We start from the raw sequence: 20,749 nt of genomic DNA on the forward strand, positions 1-20,749 counted from the left end.
AATAAATATTACGCACAGCAGCTTGTGAAGGTGATGATGAGGATGGTGTTAAGATACCAATAAGCCCTGAGGTAAGAGAGAGCCTCCTGCTCTCTGCCATGGTGGACTCCTTGAAAGGCTCCATTTTGGATGATTTAGGGGCATTGGAGTAAGTCTTGCTGAGCAACTTGTGATTCTTCAATCCATCCAATTCTTCCATTCTAAGGTTACTGGAGTAGGATCTGCTTAAAAGTTTGTGGGGCTTCAAGGTGCTGTTGTGCTCACATCGAGGATCCCCAGAGCACGACCTATTTAACACCTTATGGGGCTTTAAAGTGATGCACTCCTCCTGTTTGACAGCTGCAGAGCAAGCACGACTCAGCAGTTTGTGCGATCGAAGAGCCATTGTCTGTTCAGCCCGAGGGTCACTCGATAACGAGCGGCCAAAGGTTCTGTGAGATTTTGTGGCACACACATCCTCTGCCTTCACTGTGCTAGAGCAAGTCCTTCTCAGTAGTTTGTGAGTCTTGGAGATGCCATCCTGTTCTGACTTCAGTTTTGATTTATTCTTACCACAGCCAGGTGGAGGATAACTTGGCGACCTTAGAATAAAGAACATTGAAAAGTTGGAGAATAATCAAAATTCTGGGCAAAACAAGCAAGCTCACACAGATGTAAAGACTTCTAAGTGTCATCTGTGTTTAAGTTTTTACTAGTGACAAATGCAACTCAAATTTTTAATAAACCAATGTATCAAAACAAACAACTTACTCCTATTTACACATGAGCTCATCAATCAAAAGCCAATCAACTACTTAAGCAAAAGTTAGAGCTGAGACCTTACAGCTCTTTGTAAGGTCTTCTATGTCTCAAAACAATCCAATTATTCAGGAAATTATCTTCAAAATGAAATCCACCTCTTATAACATATTTTCCTTATAAAAATCTATCTTTTCTATGTAATGATCACAGCATGACTCCATGAAAGAAACTGTATTCTAGAAACAGCATAAGAAATTCTATGTTCAGATCCAATGGGAGATACAATGAGCAGTGAAACTTGGAGACAGTAAATTTAATTCAGATTAAAAGGATGTTATTTTAAAACCATCATAATAACCTGGGCACTTTGTGAAAGACATATTTACCCTTCTTTCTAACTCTGTACCACCAAAAATGAGAATGTGAGAGACCTGAATTATGAATGCAGGAAGTAAAGAACAAAAGGTTTTTATGAGACAACATTCACACATACTGTCACATTTCTGTAAGGTTCACATTCCCCTGTCCTTGAAAAGAACATGTAACAGGTATGCTGAATCATTTTCCGATGTTTTATAAGCAACACCAACCTTTGGAGTTTCTTTTCTTTGTTTTGGGTTTTTTTTGTTGTTGTTTGTTTTGTTTTGCTTTTCTTTGTTGTTGGTTTTGGTTTTTTGGGGTTTTTTTGGTTTGTTTGTTTTTGGTTTTTTTTTTTTTTTTGTGGGTTTTTTTTTGCATCAAATAGAGAAGCAAAAACCCAAGGGGAGAGGCTGGCAGGTTTCCCTACCCTGTTAGCAAGTGTTGACAGTGGAGGATGCTCGTGAAGGCTGCTGATTCACTGTAAGCAGCTGGCTCACTATCACCCTCCTGCAGATGGGAGGTAGGACTGGTGCCCTGGGAACAAAGAGGGTCCCTGCACTTGGGCTGAGCCATCACTGGACTTAAGCTCCCAAACCAAGAGGAAAAATAATGGGCTGGTTTTGTATGCCCATTCTGAATAAAAACAAGTGCCAAGCTACAGCCTGTGCTTGGCAGAAGTATGTTGCGTGGTAGGGAATGGGTAAGACTTCTACTCAAAACACTGTCTTTCCTCCTCTGCCTTTGAATAGACAATCTTCTGTCATTTTTGGCATTCCCTCCTTTTTCATTCTGAGCGATTGCTGTACTCTATCTCTTTTTCATACTCTGAATTTAGAATGGTAAAATTCATCAAAAAGAAGGGATATTCAAAGAAGCATTCAATTCAAATTCAGTAACTGAATCGAAGGGGTGATCTGTCAACCCTCCATAATCAGGAAAACACACTAGAGTAAATAGTGATAACCCTGAAAGAGGTAAAATCAGAGCCTGATTCTACATATACTTACGAGAATGAGCAACTGGCAGAAATCGTATTAAATTCAAATTCATTCAAACTATTCATTAACTCTTTCTTACGCTTTCTAATGCCTTTTCTCTTTGAAATTCTGTGCCTGCATTTCAGAAGTGGAAAACATTAATGTAGTCAAATACCGGAGAGGGGAGGGTGCTCAGCATCTTTAAAAATCATTCTTTCAATTACTATCACTCCTATTTTAAAAAACTAAATATACAAACTGCTGTACAAAGAAGAGCTGGAAAACCAGTTTTTTAAAATATACATAACATATGCTATATATTACTTGTATTTTATTGCTGCTATTCAAGTAAAGATAAAATAAAAATACAAAGACAAATTAAAATAAAATTAATTATTTCCAGTTCTAGTTGTAACATGGCTGTTTCAGAGAGTGGGCCACTGAAATGCTCTGGCTTCTAATAATCTTAGAAGCTGCAACAGTACCTAGCTCACTCCTGATGTCATACAATGCAAGGACAGGAAACCCATGAGGTATGATATAAATAGAGAACTTCTCTGTGGAGAAAAGTCAAGCTTTCACCTTGTGAAGCCTGCTGTGGATTGTGAACAGTTTATGGTGATAACAGCTCATTTTTCTTGCTATTACCTGCGCAATGTAGAAAAGATGTGCAGAGGGGATTTCACCTTTTTGTCAGACACCTTCTTATTGTGCGTACAGTTAGATTTTTCTTTACTGTTCTTCCACTGTTGTGTAACAAATGTCTGCATGATTCTGCAAATTAAGATAGAAAAGAAAGGTCTTCTTATCCCAGACAGGACATACTCGTTTTAATACTATGGTCTCAGTGGTCACCATGCAGGTGACAATGCAGTGTTCTCAGTCTACAGCTGAAGTTTTCTGTCATGTATGTGGATTAGTGTTTGGGTGCCCCAGCTCCTCAAAAACCCCTTTTTAACACATAGAACTAATTAATTACGGGACTCTTAATGACAATAGAGTCTGTGTAAAGAACCACTGCAACTGCAAAACTTATGCAGACTACATCTATCATGGAGATCTAGAGACAAAGTGAGTTAAGGGCATCAATTCCAGCTACAGGGGTCTACCTCTCACATGACCACAGGCTACTGCATCTGCATGGCTAAGCAGAACCTTGTTCTCTGACTAATCTGTCAGTGGGGGTTTTAATAGTGATAAAGTCAAGCCTGAATTTGGTGCAAAAAAAAAAAAAAAATCCCACTGCCTCAGTCATGTGGGACCACTGGGCTCATGGGTATTTTTGCTCCTGCTCAGTTGTGAACTGTGCCGCTATGTTATTGAAAATCTCATATGGGAAAAATCACAGACAGGGTAAATAGAAAAAATTTTCAGAAACCATTCATTTTGAGGGAACATTGCTTTTTTATTTCTTCAAAGTCATGTACCATAGAGATTTTAATAACTTGCTTCATTTTTAAGATTATGAAAATGTTGCACTGAATTTCTTAAAGCACTAAACAGGATTTTTTTTTCCCTTGGGGGTTTCTTAATGATGTAAAGGTGAGACACTAAAGCCTATATACTTAAAAATTTATTACATGTATAAAAGCATGTGGAAAGAGATGACTCAGCAAAATTGTATTAAAAAGAGTTGTACTGTGACCACATGAAACTGACAGTTTTTTTGACTATCCTATTTTTGACTATTCCATCTTGTCCTCAAAACACAGATGGCCTAATTTCTGTGGTATATCCTAGAGGCAACCATGAAAGCATTGCCCCCTCAGGGTATGTGGGAAGCTCAAAAAGACTCCTGTTGCAGAGGCTTCACCATCTACAAAGAAACATGAAATTGAACATTCCTAGATATGGTCTTTATACCTTTTATAGCTTACTTCCTAAATGGCACCAAAGTGACAGAAACCCTGGCAAGTAACACACACAAATCAGGTTCTCATCAACAGCTGTCAAACCCAAACTTAATACGGCAAATATTGACTTTTATTTAAAGATAAACAACTTCAAGACACTTTGATCCAACAACGAACTCGACGACATGAATTTTATTCTACTTGACAAGGTCCAGAACTAGAAGAGTACAATATTTGCCTATAAACATAGGTTTGTACTTTTCTAGACTTACTTTTTCAGCTGATGTCCCAGCCCAAATCTTTCCTTAGTAGAGATCTGAAATACATCCACAGTTGGCACTAGGGAAAAAGGATATTTTGTTGATACATGAACTTACAACAGTAATGACAAACACGAGACCACGTAAGTCTTATTTAAGGACCCTCTTCTTTGTGGAGCTTGGCTGTAGACAATCAAACTGAATGGCAAGACTGCAAGACTGGACATGCCATCTAAGCATATTAAGAAAGGAATGGTCCTTTTTGAAACCTGAGCCAGTATAATTTACAATTTTACACATGGAATTCTCCCAAATGTATCTCTTCTTAGCCATTTTATTTACAGAAATATATATTTTTTTTACATATACACTATGCAAGTACCAAGCAGCATCAGATTAAATGTATCTGGACTGGCAGTTTGTCTCACCTAGTATTTTAAACTTTTTTCCCAAGTAAGTAGTCTATACACAGCAGAGTTTCTCTGGCTACAAAGAAAGTCCACACTGAACCTGAATTCATTTGTACCTGGATTTTGTTTCTGAGGGTGTTTTAATACAAGATCAAAAACCATCATCTAAGTGCCCAATATGTGAATTGGCTAAGGATTACCCTGAAATTTTCTCAAGGCCTGTCCTAAGACTGGTATATCCATATTCATGTTAGAAATTGCAAACGTACAGGGTAAAGGATGGAAATTAGCTAGTGGCATTTCTTAAATCCTTCAATAATATTTCCTAGATAGAAGTGGCAGATGGAAGCCAGTACTTGTTGAGAGAGCCACAGGGCCTCAAGGCAGGACAACAACCAAGGCATATATATTAAAAGCACAAATAGACTGCATACTTTGTATTGCATAGGGTGATAATGACCAAGGTAAAAATCAAAAAGAAGTTAAAACAAAAAAATCTCGGGTATGTGCAAATTTTATTAGAAATAGAAATCAATATTTTGATTTTATTCTGGCCACTCAGCAGAATTTTATTCCTAATATCCAAGTTATACTTTAATTTTGCTTTAATAGATTAAATTTGATAATTAAACACAATATATCTAAGTTTGCCATGCAAATTAAGTTAGTGCAAAGGTCAGTAGTTACCTCTCCTCTAATGTTACTATTCAAAAAGCATCAAACATAAACTCATCTTTTAAATACAAACCAATGATTTTTTTCAAAAGGGCTGAATAATTTCATTAACTACAGCAATATCTTTGGATTGTCAAAATTCAGACACACTGCAGGGGGCTGGTGGGATGGGGAATACTTTAAATATCATCAAACCTACAATCAGCAATCTTAAAATCTGACATCTAGACCAAAATTTTTGTCTAGACTCCACAATCAGATGAGACATGCCAATATCTCCACTGGCTGATTCATCCTCTCTAAGACAGGTTTCTAAAGCATGAGGGACAAACTGCCCACGCAGACACTACTGAGACAAGCCATTAACTAGAAGAACTATCTAAAATCAGTACATTACACAGCTACAGGGTGGTGCTCATATCCCCCACTGTGCTTTGCAATGCACTGTGTTCCTGTTTCTCAATCAATAGAATGCAGTACAGCAGAAAAAGATACAGCATCAAATTCTGGCTCTGTATTCTCAAGAAAACAGAAGAGGAATTCACATAATTAACACAAAAGATGGTGAATCTCACTGTGCTTTGCTAGTAAGTAAAGAGACATGGCTGCAACAGCAGCTGTGCTCATAAAACCAGTGTCAGCAAAGTTCTTGCCTGTGGCCCTGCTCCTGCCTTTCTCAGAACTCCGGCACTCCCACAAGCACTCAGCTGCAGCACTGGCAACTAAGTTTGCCACCGTAACCTTGTCAGTGATGCAGAATATATATTCTTGTTACTTCTCATTTCTCACTGCATGCAGTTCTACACACTTTACCTTCTCGTATTTGCTGCATTTCTTTATTTTTTAAATCACATTTTGATGAGAATGTTCTGAATACTAATACTGCTTCCTGCTATTGCAAGTGTATACTTTAAGATTTGTATATTAACAAAAATGATTGATGTAATAAACCACAGACAAAAAGACCACAGTCAAGGGGAAAAAAGGACTGGTATAATGAAATGCTTATTTGAATGAACAGAATACAGCTTACAGTTAGAATCATCGGACAACATATCCTATAGAAACAGCTCATTGGGACAGATTTTGCTAAACAGGACTGGAAATATCTATTTTTTTTTTTTTTTCCAGAGGCAGAGTTCTGCCACAGATAAAAGCATGAACTGACAGCCTGTACTGCAAGTCTCCAAGGCTGGGCAAGTTATTATCCAAACTGAGCCTGACTTGCACTGTAAAAATATATCTGAAGTTGACTCTTGTACATGAATGCTTCCAAATCTTCAAAATCAGTCGATTCTTCATGAGCTTGGCCATATTTCTCTAATGAGGACACTTTACTCACTTAAAAATTCTTTCAAATCTGAAGATTTCCAGAGTTCACTGGAATACTCATGTGGAAACCAGAAGCTGAAGGGGCAATTACCATGGCCTGACTCTTTAAAGCTGCATGAAGAAGGGCATGTTAATGTGCTGCACAGGTCTGTGTATGTCTTCATTATCAGTCATATCTCATCGGTGCAGATGATGTTTGATTTCAAAAATGAGGAAATCACATATTAGAAAATCTCAATCTTTACTGCTTAACCCTGGTTCCTAGGGGAAGCAGTTGCATCTCAATGGATATCAGGAAAATAAGTTCCGAAAATCAACCTATGAAACTTTAAATTAGATGCCTGTGTCACTAGGAAGGGCCCAGCCATGAAAATAGTTGTCAGCCTAATTTCAAATCAATAGGACTTCTCTCAGCAGTAGAAGTTAGCACAAGCAGGGTCAAAGATTTGGTAGTGAATAAGTGTCTGCCCCATGGCTCAGGCTGGACACCACATAAGGCACAGAAGAAGAAGAAGAAGAAGAATACTAAATTGACCAACCTGGACCATTTAGGTACTGCGTAAGTGAGCAGTGCAGTCGCACTATTATAGGCTCTGTGCGAATTACATCCCAAGCCACAGCAATCTCCTCCTAGTGTAAGACAAAAAGAAAACAACAGACATCATTAGCCATTGTGAGGAACTACTGCTTTTTGTCAGTCTATCTTAGGGTTGCTATAAACACCATCCATCCATTTGTTGTTTACCCAGTTATTTAGTATCTACTCCAACATAACACATTAGACTCAGGACAAATTATGGCACGTCAACACCCCCTGAAGAGCAGTGTCAGACTACGTCCAGTTCATGACTGAGCTCATTTAAACCAAGCAGAGATTTATACACAACTCTGCATGTAGAGGCAGAGACATTCCCATCTACCAACAGGTACTGCTTCAAAGCTGAGTAGGAAAGGAGCAACAAAACCAGAATAGAAATTAGCCCCATAACTAAGGGCTAAGGAAACTTTTGCTCCTTAAAACTTGTATAAATAATTCAAGCTACGATCAGATTTTCCTAAAAATTTAGTAAGGCTCAGTAACTGTCTTTTGCGCTGTGTGGCTCTGAAAATAAGACATATCTGCACAAAAGCTAATGATGACCTTAAAAGTTCTCACTTTTGTTCTTTATATAGAGGCCAGGAAGTTGCTGCACAGATGAGGTGAGGAAGTTTGAAGTTGAATGACAGCACAACAGCTAGAGATGCTGTGCTGCCAGCCTAGAAACAGCACTACTGTCCCTTTGCCAGTCAAGCCTCTCTGCAATCACTGTACAGGCGCACTCCTGACAGAGTCCTCTTCCCTTCAGGACTGCAAGAAGTGCTTTCACCTGGCTCATGCCTAGGTTAACATAAATATAACGGTGTTTCATTTATATTATTAAAGCATTTACTATTTACAAAAAATGTTTGGAAGGAAATACACATGTGGCAAATAAAAACCTAACACAGCATTTTAACAATGTGGTCATAAAAGTGAAGAAAACCTTTCCACTGTGTATCAATCAATAATGTGACACCCACTTGTGAAGATCAAGTCTCCCAAAAAAAAGGGACAGTATCAGTGGTTGTCTAGAAAGTCTGATGTGTAGAGAAATTAAATGGGTATTAATGTTCATTATGTAATTCTGTGATTAGATTACTTACATCAAGAAAGCTAACATCAATATGTAGATCAATATCTACATCATCAATGGCTCCATATTCCCTGAAAGGAAATAATTACATTACATTAGAGCTCTTTAAGATACTCCTCAGTCCAGAAGTACTTACAACATAGAAGATTTTATAAAGGATCATCTTATCTGTAAAATCAGTATAGTTCTAAAATACACATTTACATAGATTGGATCAATATCTCCAGTGGGTGACCGTCTGCTGCACTTAAAAGCTTTTTTCAGAGGATCTTGCTTAAACAGGCTTGCTTTTTCACTAATTCCCCCAAAATATCTCCCCATTGCTGCTATGTATTTATGTCTCACTTACTGCACAGATGAACAAAGAAAAATTAATAGTCACATGCTACTCCCATTTATGGCACAAGAAAACCCTTGTTAATTTTCAAAAGTATTTCAGGCTAACAGCCAGTAACCTAAGAACAGGCTTCAGATAAACCACTGAAGACAAATACAACATAGCCTAGAGGATGGCACAATATACCTCGGGGATTGCGTCATATATTCAAACATTTTTTTGTCAAAAATAAAGACTGCCCTGTAATATACTCAAGGCAATTGTTACCTTTTTTATCTGTTATATGTAGTATTGCAAGATTCAGATTTAACAGGTATTTCATTGTCATCTGAAATCTTACATTTAAACTGTTACTTTCTGCCTCTTATCTTCTGACTCTGATTTCCCTCCCTCAATGTACTTTTAGACTTCTGAAAAATAGAGCTAGAAAATACTTATTCACACAAAGTAAAACAAAAATCACTTTTTCTTTTCATTTACATTACTTAAGTGGACAATGTTGTCAAAGTACTATCTCTCAAATTTTCACAGATTAGCTTCCAGCCTCTAGGATGTTTTTAACTTTGAAACTCCATTTCTCTGCTTATTGTCACAGTGACTTCCATGCTTTACTATTAAACTTGACTAAGTGCAAAGCAGCAGTTGTGCATGAATCAGTCAATCAGGCAGTTTAAAAGAGTAAAATGTAACTGTTTCCTACCAAAGTGACCTCTCAGCTGTGGTAGGGCTGAGTTTGCACTGGAAATTGCTGGAGCTCTTGCACAGTTTGAGAAGGGAGCCCCTTTCATCAAAATTCAGCAACCCAATGGTTCTCTCTGGTCAGGGAAAACCCAAGTTCACCCTCTAGATCAGGTCTGCCCACACACTGCACACACAGGGCAGGTGAACAGCAGGACAGGGCCTCTTGTATTACAGGAGACTACCCAGCCACCTTTAGGGCTGCTCCAGCGTCACCTCACCCAGAGGTGGAGCAGGTGCCACACAGGCACTCACTGACCTCCTACAGCTCACTGAAAACCTGGCTTGAAAGAGGGAGGTTCTCCACCCACTGAATGGCTTAGCCACTACCCTACACAACAGTGCCATCAGGTTTTTTGTTCACCTTCCGGAAGATCCAAACATTGTTGTGGTATCTTAAGTAATTTTTATGAATGCAGGCTGGTGTTACTCACAAAACTGAGATTCAAAAGGCTGTAAACAAGAATGATTTTATAAATAAAAGTGAGGAATCTTTCTATTCCATTAGGTTAAACTAATGGAATAGAAAGATTAGTGAAGAATGAGTAAGATAAAAATCAGTTTTAACTGTGACATTTCCATATTGTCTTGAAATCCCTTTGCCCCTATCCCACTACTATCCTAGAAGATGGATTTTAGACACATGATGCTAAGTCTAGTTTTAATTTCCCAAGCTGACATGAGGAGGAAAGCATGTTTTATTCCAACACTTGCATCTTATGATTTGCTGTCTACAGTAGCTTCATCAACCCATCTTGAGTTTGAAGCTCCCAGAGGTCCTCTGCCCATAAATGAATAAGCAATGCAAAGAGATCACCTGGATGGATCACTTTTGTGGCCAGATTTCTAATGGCAGCAGTGGAAAGCATGCAGGTACAGAAACATCACTTTTACATGTAAAACTGACTCTGTGACAGCAAGAGATTACTGAAAGGAGGGTCAACTGTCTAGGAAATATCCACTCTCAGTGGATACCCTTGTCAGACAAACTTCTCTCTAAGAGAAGTGGAGCTGCACAAGGAGGATAAAAATGAACGCTTAAAGCTGTGGGGTGTATTTCCAAGAATTTGTAAATATTTTCACCTGCAATAGAGTGGATAAAGTTTTACACGTGCCAAAAGCAGCCCCAGGTGCCAGTTTCTAAGAGTGTGAGCTCAAGGGGATCACAGTGCTTCCAGTGAAAGAGGTGATTCAATAAACTATATGTATTTAAGTTTTTGAAAGGTTGCACATAATGTTTCCATTTTAAGAGCTCAAAGGAATTTCATAGTAATCAGTTTAGCAAATAAACATTTATTCGTTTCCTAAACCTATATAGGAAATGTTCACAGCGATTCAGATTTTGATTCCCCAGGTTCTTGAAGTGTAATAAATTTCCATTTAATTAGAAAAGGTATAGCACACCATAGCTGCATGTATGATCTCTCTTCTCCTTACCTGGCTTGTAGGACAACTTTGATATTTTCCTTGTAATACAGGAGAGGTCTGTTACATCTTACCTACCTGTTATTTTTATGGAATTATTAAGATTACATTGATGGAAAATGAAGTTATAAAATACCTGATGCTTATTAAAATATATATGGGATATGCACTGTGGCAGAATCATGCACATTCATATATGCCCAACAGAATCAGTGTGTAATTACTCTTAGCAATTCCCATCTGACCAAAGTTCTACTGCTTCCCTGGATAGGACACTTTAGATCCCCACAATCTGAAAATTTCCCTAATCTCTAATCAAACCCTAGCTTCTTACTGTCTCTCTCATGATGACAATACAGAGTATTTGATCACTCGTTCTACCTACAAACAGCTTTCTTGAAGAAGAAAAACTGTTCTTGTGTCTTCTCTCTCTCTCTTTTTCTCCTAGACTAGACAAATCCAATTCCTTCAGTTGTTCCCTAGGGAAAGTATTTATTAAATCTCTTATCATTCCTCTTGTTCACCTCCAGGTCAAAATAGAGAATATGACAGAAAAAGAGTCTAACAAGGGTTTAGAGAAATGTTGAATAGTAATTTACAACAAAACACAACTGCCTGACTAGAACTGCAAAAGACAATGATGTTTTAGAACAGGGCTGTTCTCAGCACAGCTACTTGCAACCATGCTGAACAACAAAAGAACCCCTAAAAACCCAGCACTGATGCTGGTTTGCAGTGCTCCCTCCTTCTGTCACACAACATGCAGAGATCACCAGAAAGCACTTGTGCTTTGGCAGTCAGGGAAGGTCCATAGAGAACTCCAAGTCCAAAACATTAAAGGTTCCACAACAGGGAAAGGCCCGTGGCATACCTGAGAGATACTGCATTAGGTCCATAGATCTCTCTCACTGCTGTTAAATCAGCCTCCAGCTGTGGGTGCTTATGAAGTTCTCCATCATAGCTAACCTGTTGGGGAAAGAAAAATATCTTGGGAGTTCTGTGTTTCATTTCTGGCACCTGATTTAGACTATTTACTCTGTGTAAAATAGGTTGCATTTAGATTTTTTAATGCCACACTCAAATGGACAAGTTGAAGCCCTGAGGCCACCTCATCTGCTAAAGCAGTAAGATTTTTCAAAGCAGGCACCTCTGCCTTGAAGTGTTTTGAGGGTTCTCTTCCTGTTTGTGGGAAGAGAAACTGCAAAGGACTCACCCATATGTCCTATTTTGTCCCAGGGTTTGTTCTGGGACGCTTGTGTATTTTAAAAACGTTAAGTAGGATAAGAACCAGATGTCCCCAGTCTTGTCATCCTAGTCCAACCACTACAGCACAAAGGTTTGCTTGCTCTTGTTTGTTGTCACACTCTCATATATGCTAGACAAAGTATGGCTTGGGCACAAGAGAAGCCTGAAACTATTCTCTATACCCAGCACCTCAGCATCTAAATGACATTTTCAGCTTACTCACTGGCTACATTCTGCCCACCAGTGCAATAACATCAGATGAAAAAGAAATTAATTAAAAGAACACTTTTCCACGTAAAAAGTATTACACCAGAGAAGGCATAAAGATGAATACATCTAGACAACAACCCCTTCCTTTTTTTTTCAAACTCTACATGAAAAATGGAAGAAGTTATGTTTGTGCTTACACCAAAAAGCAAAACATGTTAAAGGGTTTAGTTGGACTGTATGAAGTCAAAATAATTAATATCCTTCTATCTTTTACAAGGTCCAAAATACCTCGTTGGGCATGTAACAATCTATTAATCATCTGTCTATTATTACCTTCTTCTCAAGCAAAATCATCCTGATGCTGTGAACTTAAATCTATGTCTTTAGAACAATTAGAATGACAGTAATTCCACAGAAGTCAAGGAACTCCTTAGATATGAACAGATTCAGAAATGAGTGTAAGATTTGGTCTGTAGCTTTGACAAATTCAGACAGCAAAGCAGCCAAATGCAATTTATCCCTTTAGACCTACACACACACACACACACGCACACACACACACACACACACATATATAACCTTATATAGGAATCCTGCAGAGAATTCTTGTTATTGCAGAGCCACATTCATATGCAGTACTATTTCTTCCATTTGTACACCCAAATCTGTAGGAAACTAGTTCTATGACACTTTCAGCTCACATTCTTAGAGATGTACTTTTCCATTTAATTAAATGTCAGTAGTATTAAAATAATAATCAAATGATCATCTTTTTTTACATTTGAAAATCAGCAGAGAGTAACTTGATTAGACTTAGACCTAGAATTCTTTAAGTATAAGGCACAAAATTCATCAGCATGGCATGGACATGTATTTTTCAGAGATAGCAATGATATTCATGACCAGAAGATTATAAAAAGTACCCTTCCTTTTTTTGGGCAGGCATGTCAGAACAATTTTCCAAGTAGAAGAGCACAGGAAAAAAATTTTTCTTGCAATTTTTTTCTCTTTAGGTAGGGGGAAACCAATCCTTTTTCCATGCTCATTACTCAAAGAAGAATTCTTTAAAGATGCGTAAATAATTGCTGTCCTGCTTCCAAAGAAAGCACAGCAATCATTTCACAAATTGTATCTGTGGTGCACTTGCCACCTTTGCTGGTCCTAAACCAGATTTTTAAATCAATCTTCTGTTTCAATAACAGTGAAATAAAAAAGGAACATTATGCAGAACACCACACTGCTCAAAATAATAGTTTTTTCTAATCTATTTTCTCATGGTAAGAGGCTATGAACTCAAAAAGGAAATAAAGCAGTGCTCTGGCAAATTTTAAGACCACAGTATGGTGCTTTCCACCCCTGAATTAGTGCCACAGACATATTGATGTACCCAGAGGAGGCTGTCAAGGTTTTGTTTTTCTGTATTTTCAAGTATGTCTTGCAGCTGAAGCACAAGAGACATCCAGAGAGAGAGCCAAAGGCAGTAGTATTTCTGTTTTCATCTCCTGTTCTTATTTGCAAACGTAGAAGATAGTGATTCAAAGCAAGATTTAGCAGAGTTGCAGAAAAAGTGAACATAAAAGCTAAAAATATGATAACTTTGTTGTGACTGAAAGGTCTATGTTCAGAAAGTCTCTGTTTTTAATCTGAGACCTTATTCAGATTATTTTACAAAAGGTTGCTTTTTAGAAGGAGATTAAGTGATTTACAAACCTAAATCCCATTGAAAATCAATAGGCCTTAGACTATTGAACCACTTAGCTACTTAAAAGTATTTATCCATTAAATCCTTGGGGAGGATTACAAGCAGGTGCTTAGGAAGCGGATACAAACATTTAATTTACAAGCAAAAGGTTGCATCTTCTTTACATGGCCCATCAAATGCCACTTCCCACCCTCCATGGGCCTTGTTTCATCAGCAGCAGCTCTCCTGCCTCTCCAGCTGCAGCCACTCAGAAATGATAAGAATTATCCTGACCTCCATCCTTCCCAACTGTATTGCACACAATTACACTGGCATTTCTTTCCTCTATTTGTTCAAATCAGTATTTCTGCCCCCTCTCTCTGTGGGCACTTGTCTCAAAGGAAGGAGCCTGTCTTGCTTGTTCCCCACATATATGGTCCAATCTTTTGTCTCTCCTGGTGAGAGGCAAAAGACATACAATACACCTGGTGCTCACTTGATGACTACTACAAACACTCTGCTTGAAAAAGAATTGTTCTTTTTTGTCTTTCAAGAGACTTTGCTCATTACCTGATTTCCTATTTAACTTCTGAGCCCTCAGTACTATTTTTTAACTCTAAGTCTTTGTTAGACTTTTATCTTTTCGACCATGAAATTTTAAATTAGACACATCCTTTTAAATACACTTTCTGTGATGCCTTCTTTTTTCTTTTCTTGTTCACCGTATTTTGTTTATGGATATTTTAAATTCAAAACTGTAATACTCAAATGATATTTTATTTTTATTGCAGACCTGATCTTTTTTTGCCAGTTACTACTCCTTCAATTAAATGTATTATCTCATAGCGAAGGCAATGCAATATAATCTAATTTCCATTTCAACATAAGGCACTTAAAATTCCAAGCAGTCTTGTCTATTACACAGGTCTTTTATGCCTTGCAAAATGCTGTACTGCTATCCGTGTTTGTATCTCACAGGCAGTGCTAGTATTTATTAATTCATTTGGACACTGCCAGGCATCCTTTACCGAATGTATCAGCCCTGGTTCAAGAAATAAGCACTCCCAGCTGTTTTCTGCCTTTTCCTTCACCTTGAGGTTACTGCCCTTCCTTCAGAGTTGAAAAACGAAGAGAGTACACACAACTCATCACTACAGGACAAGATCAGAAGCTTTTTCCTCTCAGGCAGATTAAAATAAAACATCACTCTTTGCAGTGAATTATGTGTATGGTCCTCCCCAGCACTCCCCAGCATGGGGCTGTAGGAGTCAGCAGCTGAAGGCAGGCAATTCCTGCAGTCATTTCTAAAGCAAACATGAGTCAATTCCCCATGGTGGCTATTTCAAACAATGAAAATAAATTATTCCAGTTCCATCTTCAATATAACTTTTAATAGCTTTTCAGGGGCATGGGATTGGTTTGTTTGTTTGTTTGTTTGTTTGTTGGTGGGGTTTTGTTGGTTTGGGGTTTTTTAACTGTACAGCACCTCAACATGAATTCTGTGTGCTAACCCCACTGCACTGTTGGCTCTGCAGGAGAAGAGACTCAGCGATGTCCTGCTCATCAGCATCCCACGCTCTCTGCACCGACCCACCCTGCTGGCACTGCTGGCGTGCTCCTGCAGCCTTGGCTCTGCACCCAGGCCACGGATGGCTTCAGCCTCAAGGCTGAGGTAAGGGACAACCTTCATAAATAGCGACCGTAATTCACTAAAGTGTTCATCGAAATAAACAGTTCTAATAAACATAAGCGAGAAATGATTCCTTGGGGCAACACTGAGGCTAAAAAACAAGAGAAATCTGAATAAAGAGACTAGCAGCGCAAAGCACACTGCAATAGAAAAAGGCATGAAAAGATTTTATTTCCCAATACACAAGAGAATGTAAGAATTAATTCTGCTGAGGGAACAAGAAGGAAAGACAGAGAGCAGTGCAATCAGCTAAAATATGCAGCATTTTTCAAGGTGATTTTTACTCTAGAGCTCTGAAAAAGAACGGACTATTGCCTGGACCAAAATTGTTTTGCAATAATGATTTTCACCATAAAAATGCAGTGCTCTTTACTTTAAAAAATGGCAATTCTCCAGAAGGAAACAGATTTGGATCCAGCCTGACTTCCTATTTGAATTAATAATGGGGTAAGCTTTACACAGTCAGTTATCTGTTTCCTGGAAGTAAGCAAGTATCTTCTATTTTCAAGCTTTCTGAAGGGTATTTGCTTTTTCCATTCTCATAGCTTTGCAAAAGTAAGCAAAGGGACCTTATTTTGAAAATGTTAAAATTATAACTTTGAACACATTCAATATTTATGCCATAAAGTGCCAGGTACATACATACACATGCCAATCTACTCAAAAACTGAAAAAACCATAAGAAAATAAATATTATAAATTTGTAATGGAATGAACATAAGAGCTCTCAAATATTACTTTCTTGTGCAAAAAAATTCCTGCATTACCTGTCCTCCATAATAAAATTCCTCAGAGTCATTATCTCCTTCAGAGTCTTCTTCAACTGTGCTGCTGTGTCGTAACTCCTTAATGGAAAAGGAAAATTAACAATGATAAAAGCAATATGTTGACCTTGCATGTATAGATCTAAACGTAACTACAGAAATTATGCTTTATGAATAAGCTCAGAGCATCCTTTATTATGAGATCTTTTAGTATAATTTTTCCAGAGGACCAATTTTAAGAATGATGAAATGTCACATGAAAAAAGCACCTTATACAGGATACATAAAAACACCTTGAATATATGTTGGAGAAATAATACTTGTGCGATTAGAAACACAGCATGGTATTTTAAAGAACTGGATAATTCAGCAGACTTTGTAGGGATACTTCACTCTGTGCTTCTGCTTCACAAAGCATAACTTTCTCATCAAGACTGGCTCTGGACCTAGATCTTTTGGTATGTCAGCAACCTACTACAATTTTATTTTACTTTATTCTCATAATTAAACCCTAATAGTTTCAGGAAATAATTCAAGTCCAAGCATGGAATATCTTATGGCTCCTTCTGTGAAAACCTGACACTCTGCTGCCTAATTATTATTTTTAACAGAAGTTCCATCCTGGTGCTAGGAAAGTTTCAAACTTAATTTTCTGAGTAGCCCTTCTCTGAGACAGTGAAAAGTAAGGATTAGAGAGTCCTATGCTTCCCTAAGTAAAACCTGCTCCAGATAGGCTGCTTTGTGAATAATATCAAGTAAACTGAACTGATCCTGGTACTGTCTGCAACTCAGCATGAGATAAAATATATTCTGTTTCCCACCACTAGAACCTTTACTTATAATGATATAATTGCTTGAGAGAGTAATTCTTGTTTCCCACAATGCATGTGTTATTTCTATGCCCTATGGTGACTAGTAGCCCCTAAAGAACACCGAGTAAAATCATCATTCTTCACTTCAACCTGAACGAAATGTATTTAACCCATTTTTTCTTTTTCGTGTTCTATACAGACATGGCATAATGGAATAGAAATCAGAAATATGAATCAAAAAAATAGAAGTTACCCCTTAAATTCCACAGCCGTAAATGTCAGTATGTGCACACACTTATCACCAGTTTCTGTGGTCAGACATTGTAATCCCATTTTTCTACCTCTGCCTCTAAATTCCTGCTCTATTCACTGTACGTATACATACAGTGCAAAGGAGTATTTACCCAATCTCATGGCAATTTCTGTGAAGACATGAAAAATAATTTCTGCTTCTACTTCACTGAAAATAGATAAAATAACTTTCGTCTTCTTTGTTTTATAATAAAATTACTTCAGAGGGAAGTACGTTTCAAAACAGAAATCAACTGAACAAAAATTCCACACAGAACTGTCACATTAGAATAGTGACAACCCATCATATCCTACCCAAACCTTGAACTGCCTAGCACACAGAAATCATAAGTGTTAAGAGATTTTTTTTATAAAGGGATTTTTCTCAGTACTTTCACATTTAAGTACCTGATTCAACTAGAAACAAAACAGAAGCTCAAACTCAGTCCCACAGAAGCTAACTATATTTCAGGCTTTTAAGGAAATGGGTAAATTCTTCCCACACTTGTTTTTCTTATACTCACAGAGCACTGAATACAATGATGAGGCAGTAGAAGCAAAGTATTTTCAGCACAGCTTTTCATGTCAAATGACATTTCATTTAATGAAAAAACTGATACACATAGCATCCAGGCATGCTTACCTCCCTTTTCCAGGGTAAGAAACTCAGCCCCCACCCTTACCAAAGGAAGACTTTAGGTCAAGCACTTGGAGTCCTGAAAATGCTCGACCCCTGGCGTGAGGCAGGAGCCTTTGTGGTGCCTTCTCTGAGGCCATGACACAATCTCTGAGGTCAAGCCCCAAGAGTGCACTTCACCTTTGTGCCACCTCTTCCTCAGCAAGACTGGTCAGAGAGCTGTGCAAGAGCTCAGGGCAAATGCCACCATGCCTGCAAGACCCTAACTCTCAGGACCCTGCTGATGGTGAGAAGAGTCCTACAGAGGTCTTGAGTCTGCAGTGGGATTGCTGGGGGCTATATGAAGAAGCAGTCAGGAGGAAGTAATTGAGATGAGGTCATACATGCCAGAGCAGGTTAAAAGGTAATGGAATCACTACCTACTTTTCCAGGAGAGCTGTATATTTAGGGCCAAAAGAGTCTATAACACTGTTGAACAAAAAATTAATTACCAAAAACATATTTCCTAGGATAGGAGGAGAATCTCTATCCCAACTAAGTGAATCACTGGTTAATCCATTTATGAAACCCAGAAAAATATGGTAACCTTCTAAAACATGTAAACATGCACAGATTGAATAAGCACAATTTGATAGGACTTCTATGGTAAACATTCATATTCTATTATTTTCTTTTCTTCCTTAAAATAACTTCTGCTAAAATATACATACAAGAAATACATACCTCTCCATTCTCCCTCTGTAATTTTGACTTTATGGATAAGCAATAGTTGACATCATTGGTTTTTCTTAATTCTTGGGGAAAAAAAAGGAAAATAAGAAACATATGTGTGGGGAAAAAAAAGTGAAATAGTTTTGAATATGCAGACTTGGAATTCTTACTTGCAGTAGTAGAACAAATAAGGAACAAAAAGTTATAGATATGAAATGCATCACAGAGTTTACAATGCAACAGTCTAACACTAGGAAGCCTCTACTTCCCAGAAGACTTTTTAAAAGTGTGAATTGAAACTCAGCTGATCCATCTAGGACATTTGTTTTTCCCAATTCTTGATTTACCATTTAGTGTCATTCACTAATTTAATATAATTTATAAAAGAATAAAAAATCAAACCCCTCAGGAAAATAAATCTTCTATAGAAAAGATAGATTTTTACTCTCTTAAAAACTACAGGCTTAATTTCTTTTGAAAGTAAAGAAATGTTTGCAAGTTAAATTTATCACAAACTTCAGATGATAATAGCAAGATTGTGTTTGTGTGCTGCTGAAATAACTTCAGTAAGATAATTCCTGATTTACATCTGCATTAATGAGATAGAGTGAAGATCGTACTGATACCCCAGTGGAATTCAAAATAATTTTCTGTTATGCAAAAAAATGTCAACAACAACAACAACAATAATAATAATAATAATAATAGTAGTAGTAGTAGTAATAATTTAAGTCAAGTGTTCCTATCTGAAGACCTGCCAGAATTAAGAGTGCTCTGTGCAGTTTATTCTGCAGCCTGAAATAATCAGAGAATTTGTATGCTAGAACCTAAACTGTCTCTATGAAGTGTGTGCACAAATCTTTATTAAATATAATATAAATGTGTCGGTGTCTGACAAGCATCCCCTTTCGTGTACCAATTACTTTTTGAAAATAAGGGAATCATTTAAAATGAGAGGGCCCCCAAAATCATTGGGAAAAAACAAATCATTTTTCTATAGCAGAATCTAGTGAAACAGCTGAACCATTTCCTGACAGAATGCACCAGAGGCAGTAGTAGTTACAGACTGTTTCATCCACAGTGGTGAAGATTTAGTGAAGTTTTGAGCAAGTGATCATAATTGGAAAGTATTAAGCATCTCTAGCTGTATTCAAGGGGAATTGCTCTAGCACAGGCTGCAAGACATTAAAAGCAAAAAAATACATTCTGCACACAATTGTAGTGATCCCCAGAAGAAATATTTTAATTTCTTCTATTCTGAAATGTTGGACAATTTACTAGAACAAGCCCAGAGAAAATAGCAAACTGTACAGCTGAACCCTTTAACATCACATCTCCCTCTAAGTGCAGACAACATCTTTGCTATTCTCCAAAATTATGAATTTGATAAACTCTCTGGATATAGGATTACCTGTAGCAATTTGGTGGAAAATTACTGGAATTGGCTCTGTTGTAACTAACACATCTTCATCATTATCAGAACTGGAAACGTAAGTGTTATCTACGAAAGAAAAACACTTTGCATGGTGAAGTTCCATTGTGCTTCGTCAGCCCCTTCCAATGTTTCCTATCCCAGATTTCTGTCACAAGGAACCACTCCCCAGATGCTCAGGGAAGCTGATCACTACCATCTTCCTGGCGTGTTTGGCTTTTTCCCCCTCGAAATTGTTAACAAAAAGAAAAATATAATAAATACCAGAGATTCAGACCCAAACTTTATAAAGCAAAACCACAGAGTGTGATGTCATGGTTCTTTTGAATCACACCAAGCAGTGCTCTGAACCAACCCACAAGGCTTAGGGTGGCTAGTCTTTCCTAAAACTAATACTTGCTCTGTGGTTTTTGTTGTGTCTGACACCAAAACTCAAGCTGGATCCGATAAGCAGACTGAAAACTGCACTGACAGCTGGGTGTTAACAGTGAATTA

General features: G+C 37.7%; 1 protein-coding gene across 2 annotated transcripts in view; it reads right to left on the reverse strand.

The window, feature by feature from the left end:
• The window catches only part of PARP8 (poly(ADP-ribose) polymerase family member 8), a 114,834-nt gene that overhangs the window by 32,848 nt on the left and 61,237 nt on the right, over positions 1-20,749 (reverse strand). The window contains exons 4-13 of one of the 2 annotated variants that reach the window (XM_050987092.1): positions 20,234-20,323; positions 18,835-18,905; positions 16,375-16,452; positions 11,653-11,747; positions 8,292-8,352; positions 7,148-7,238; positions 4,204-4,270; positions 2,727-2,852; positions 2,109-2,213; positions 17-581 (exon numbers count right to left, since the gene is read on the reverse strand). In XM_050987092.1, coding sequence (XP_050843049.1) covers positions 17-581; positions 2,109-2,213; positions 2,727-2,852; positions 4,204-4,270; positions 7,148-7,238; positions 8,292-8,352; positions 11,653-11,747; positions 16,375-16,452; positions 18,835-18,905; positions 20,234-20,323 — 1,349 coding nt within the window. The remainder of the gene's footprint in view (positions 1-16; positions 582-2,108; positions 2,214-2,726; positions 2,853-4,203; positions 4,271-7,147; positions 7,239-8,291; positions 8,353-11,652; positions 11,748-16,374; positions 16,453-18,834; positions 18,906-20,233; positions 20,324-20,749) is intronic. The other variant, XM_030237023.2, reaches the window with a different exon arrangement.

The sequence above is a fragment of the Serinus canaria genome, chromosome Z (genome assembly GCF_022539315.1).
Source record: "Serinus canaria isolate serCan28SL12 chromosome Z, serCan2020, whole genome shotgun sequence".
Classification (NCBI taxonomy): Eukaryota; Metazoa; Chordata; class Aves; order Passeriformes; family Fringillidae; genus Serinus; species Serinus canaria.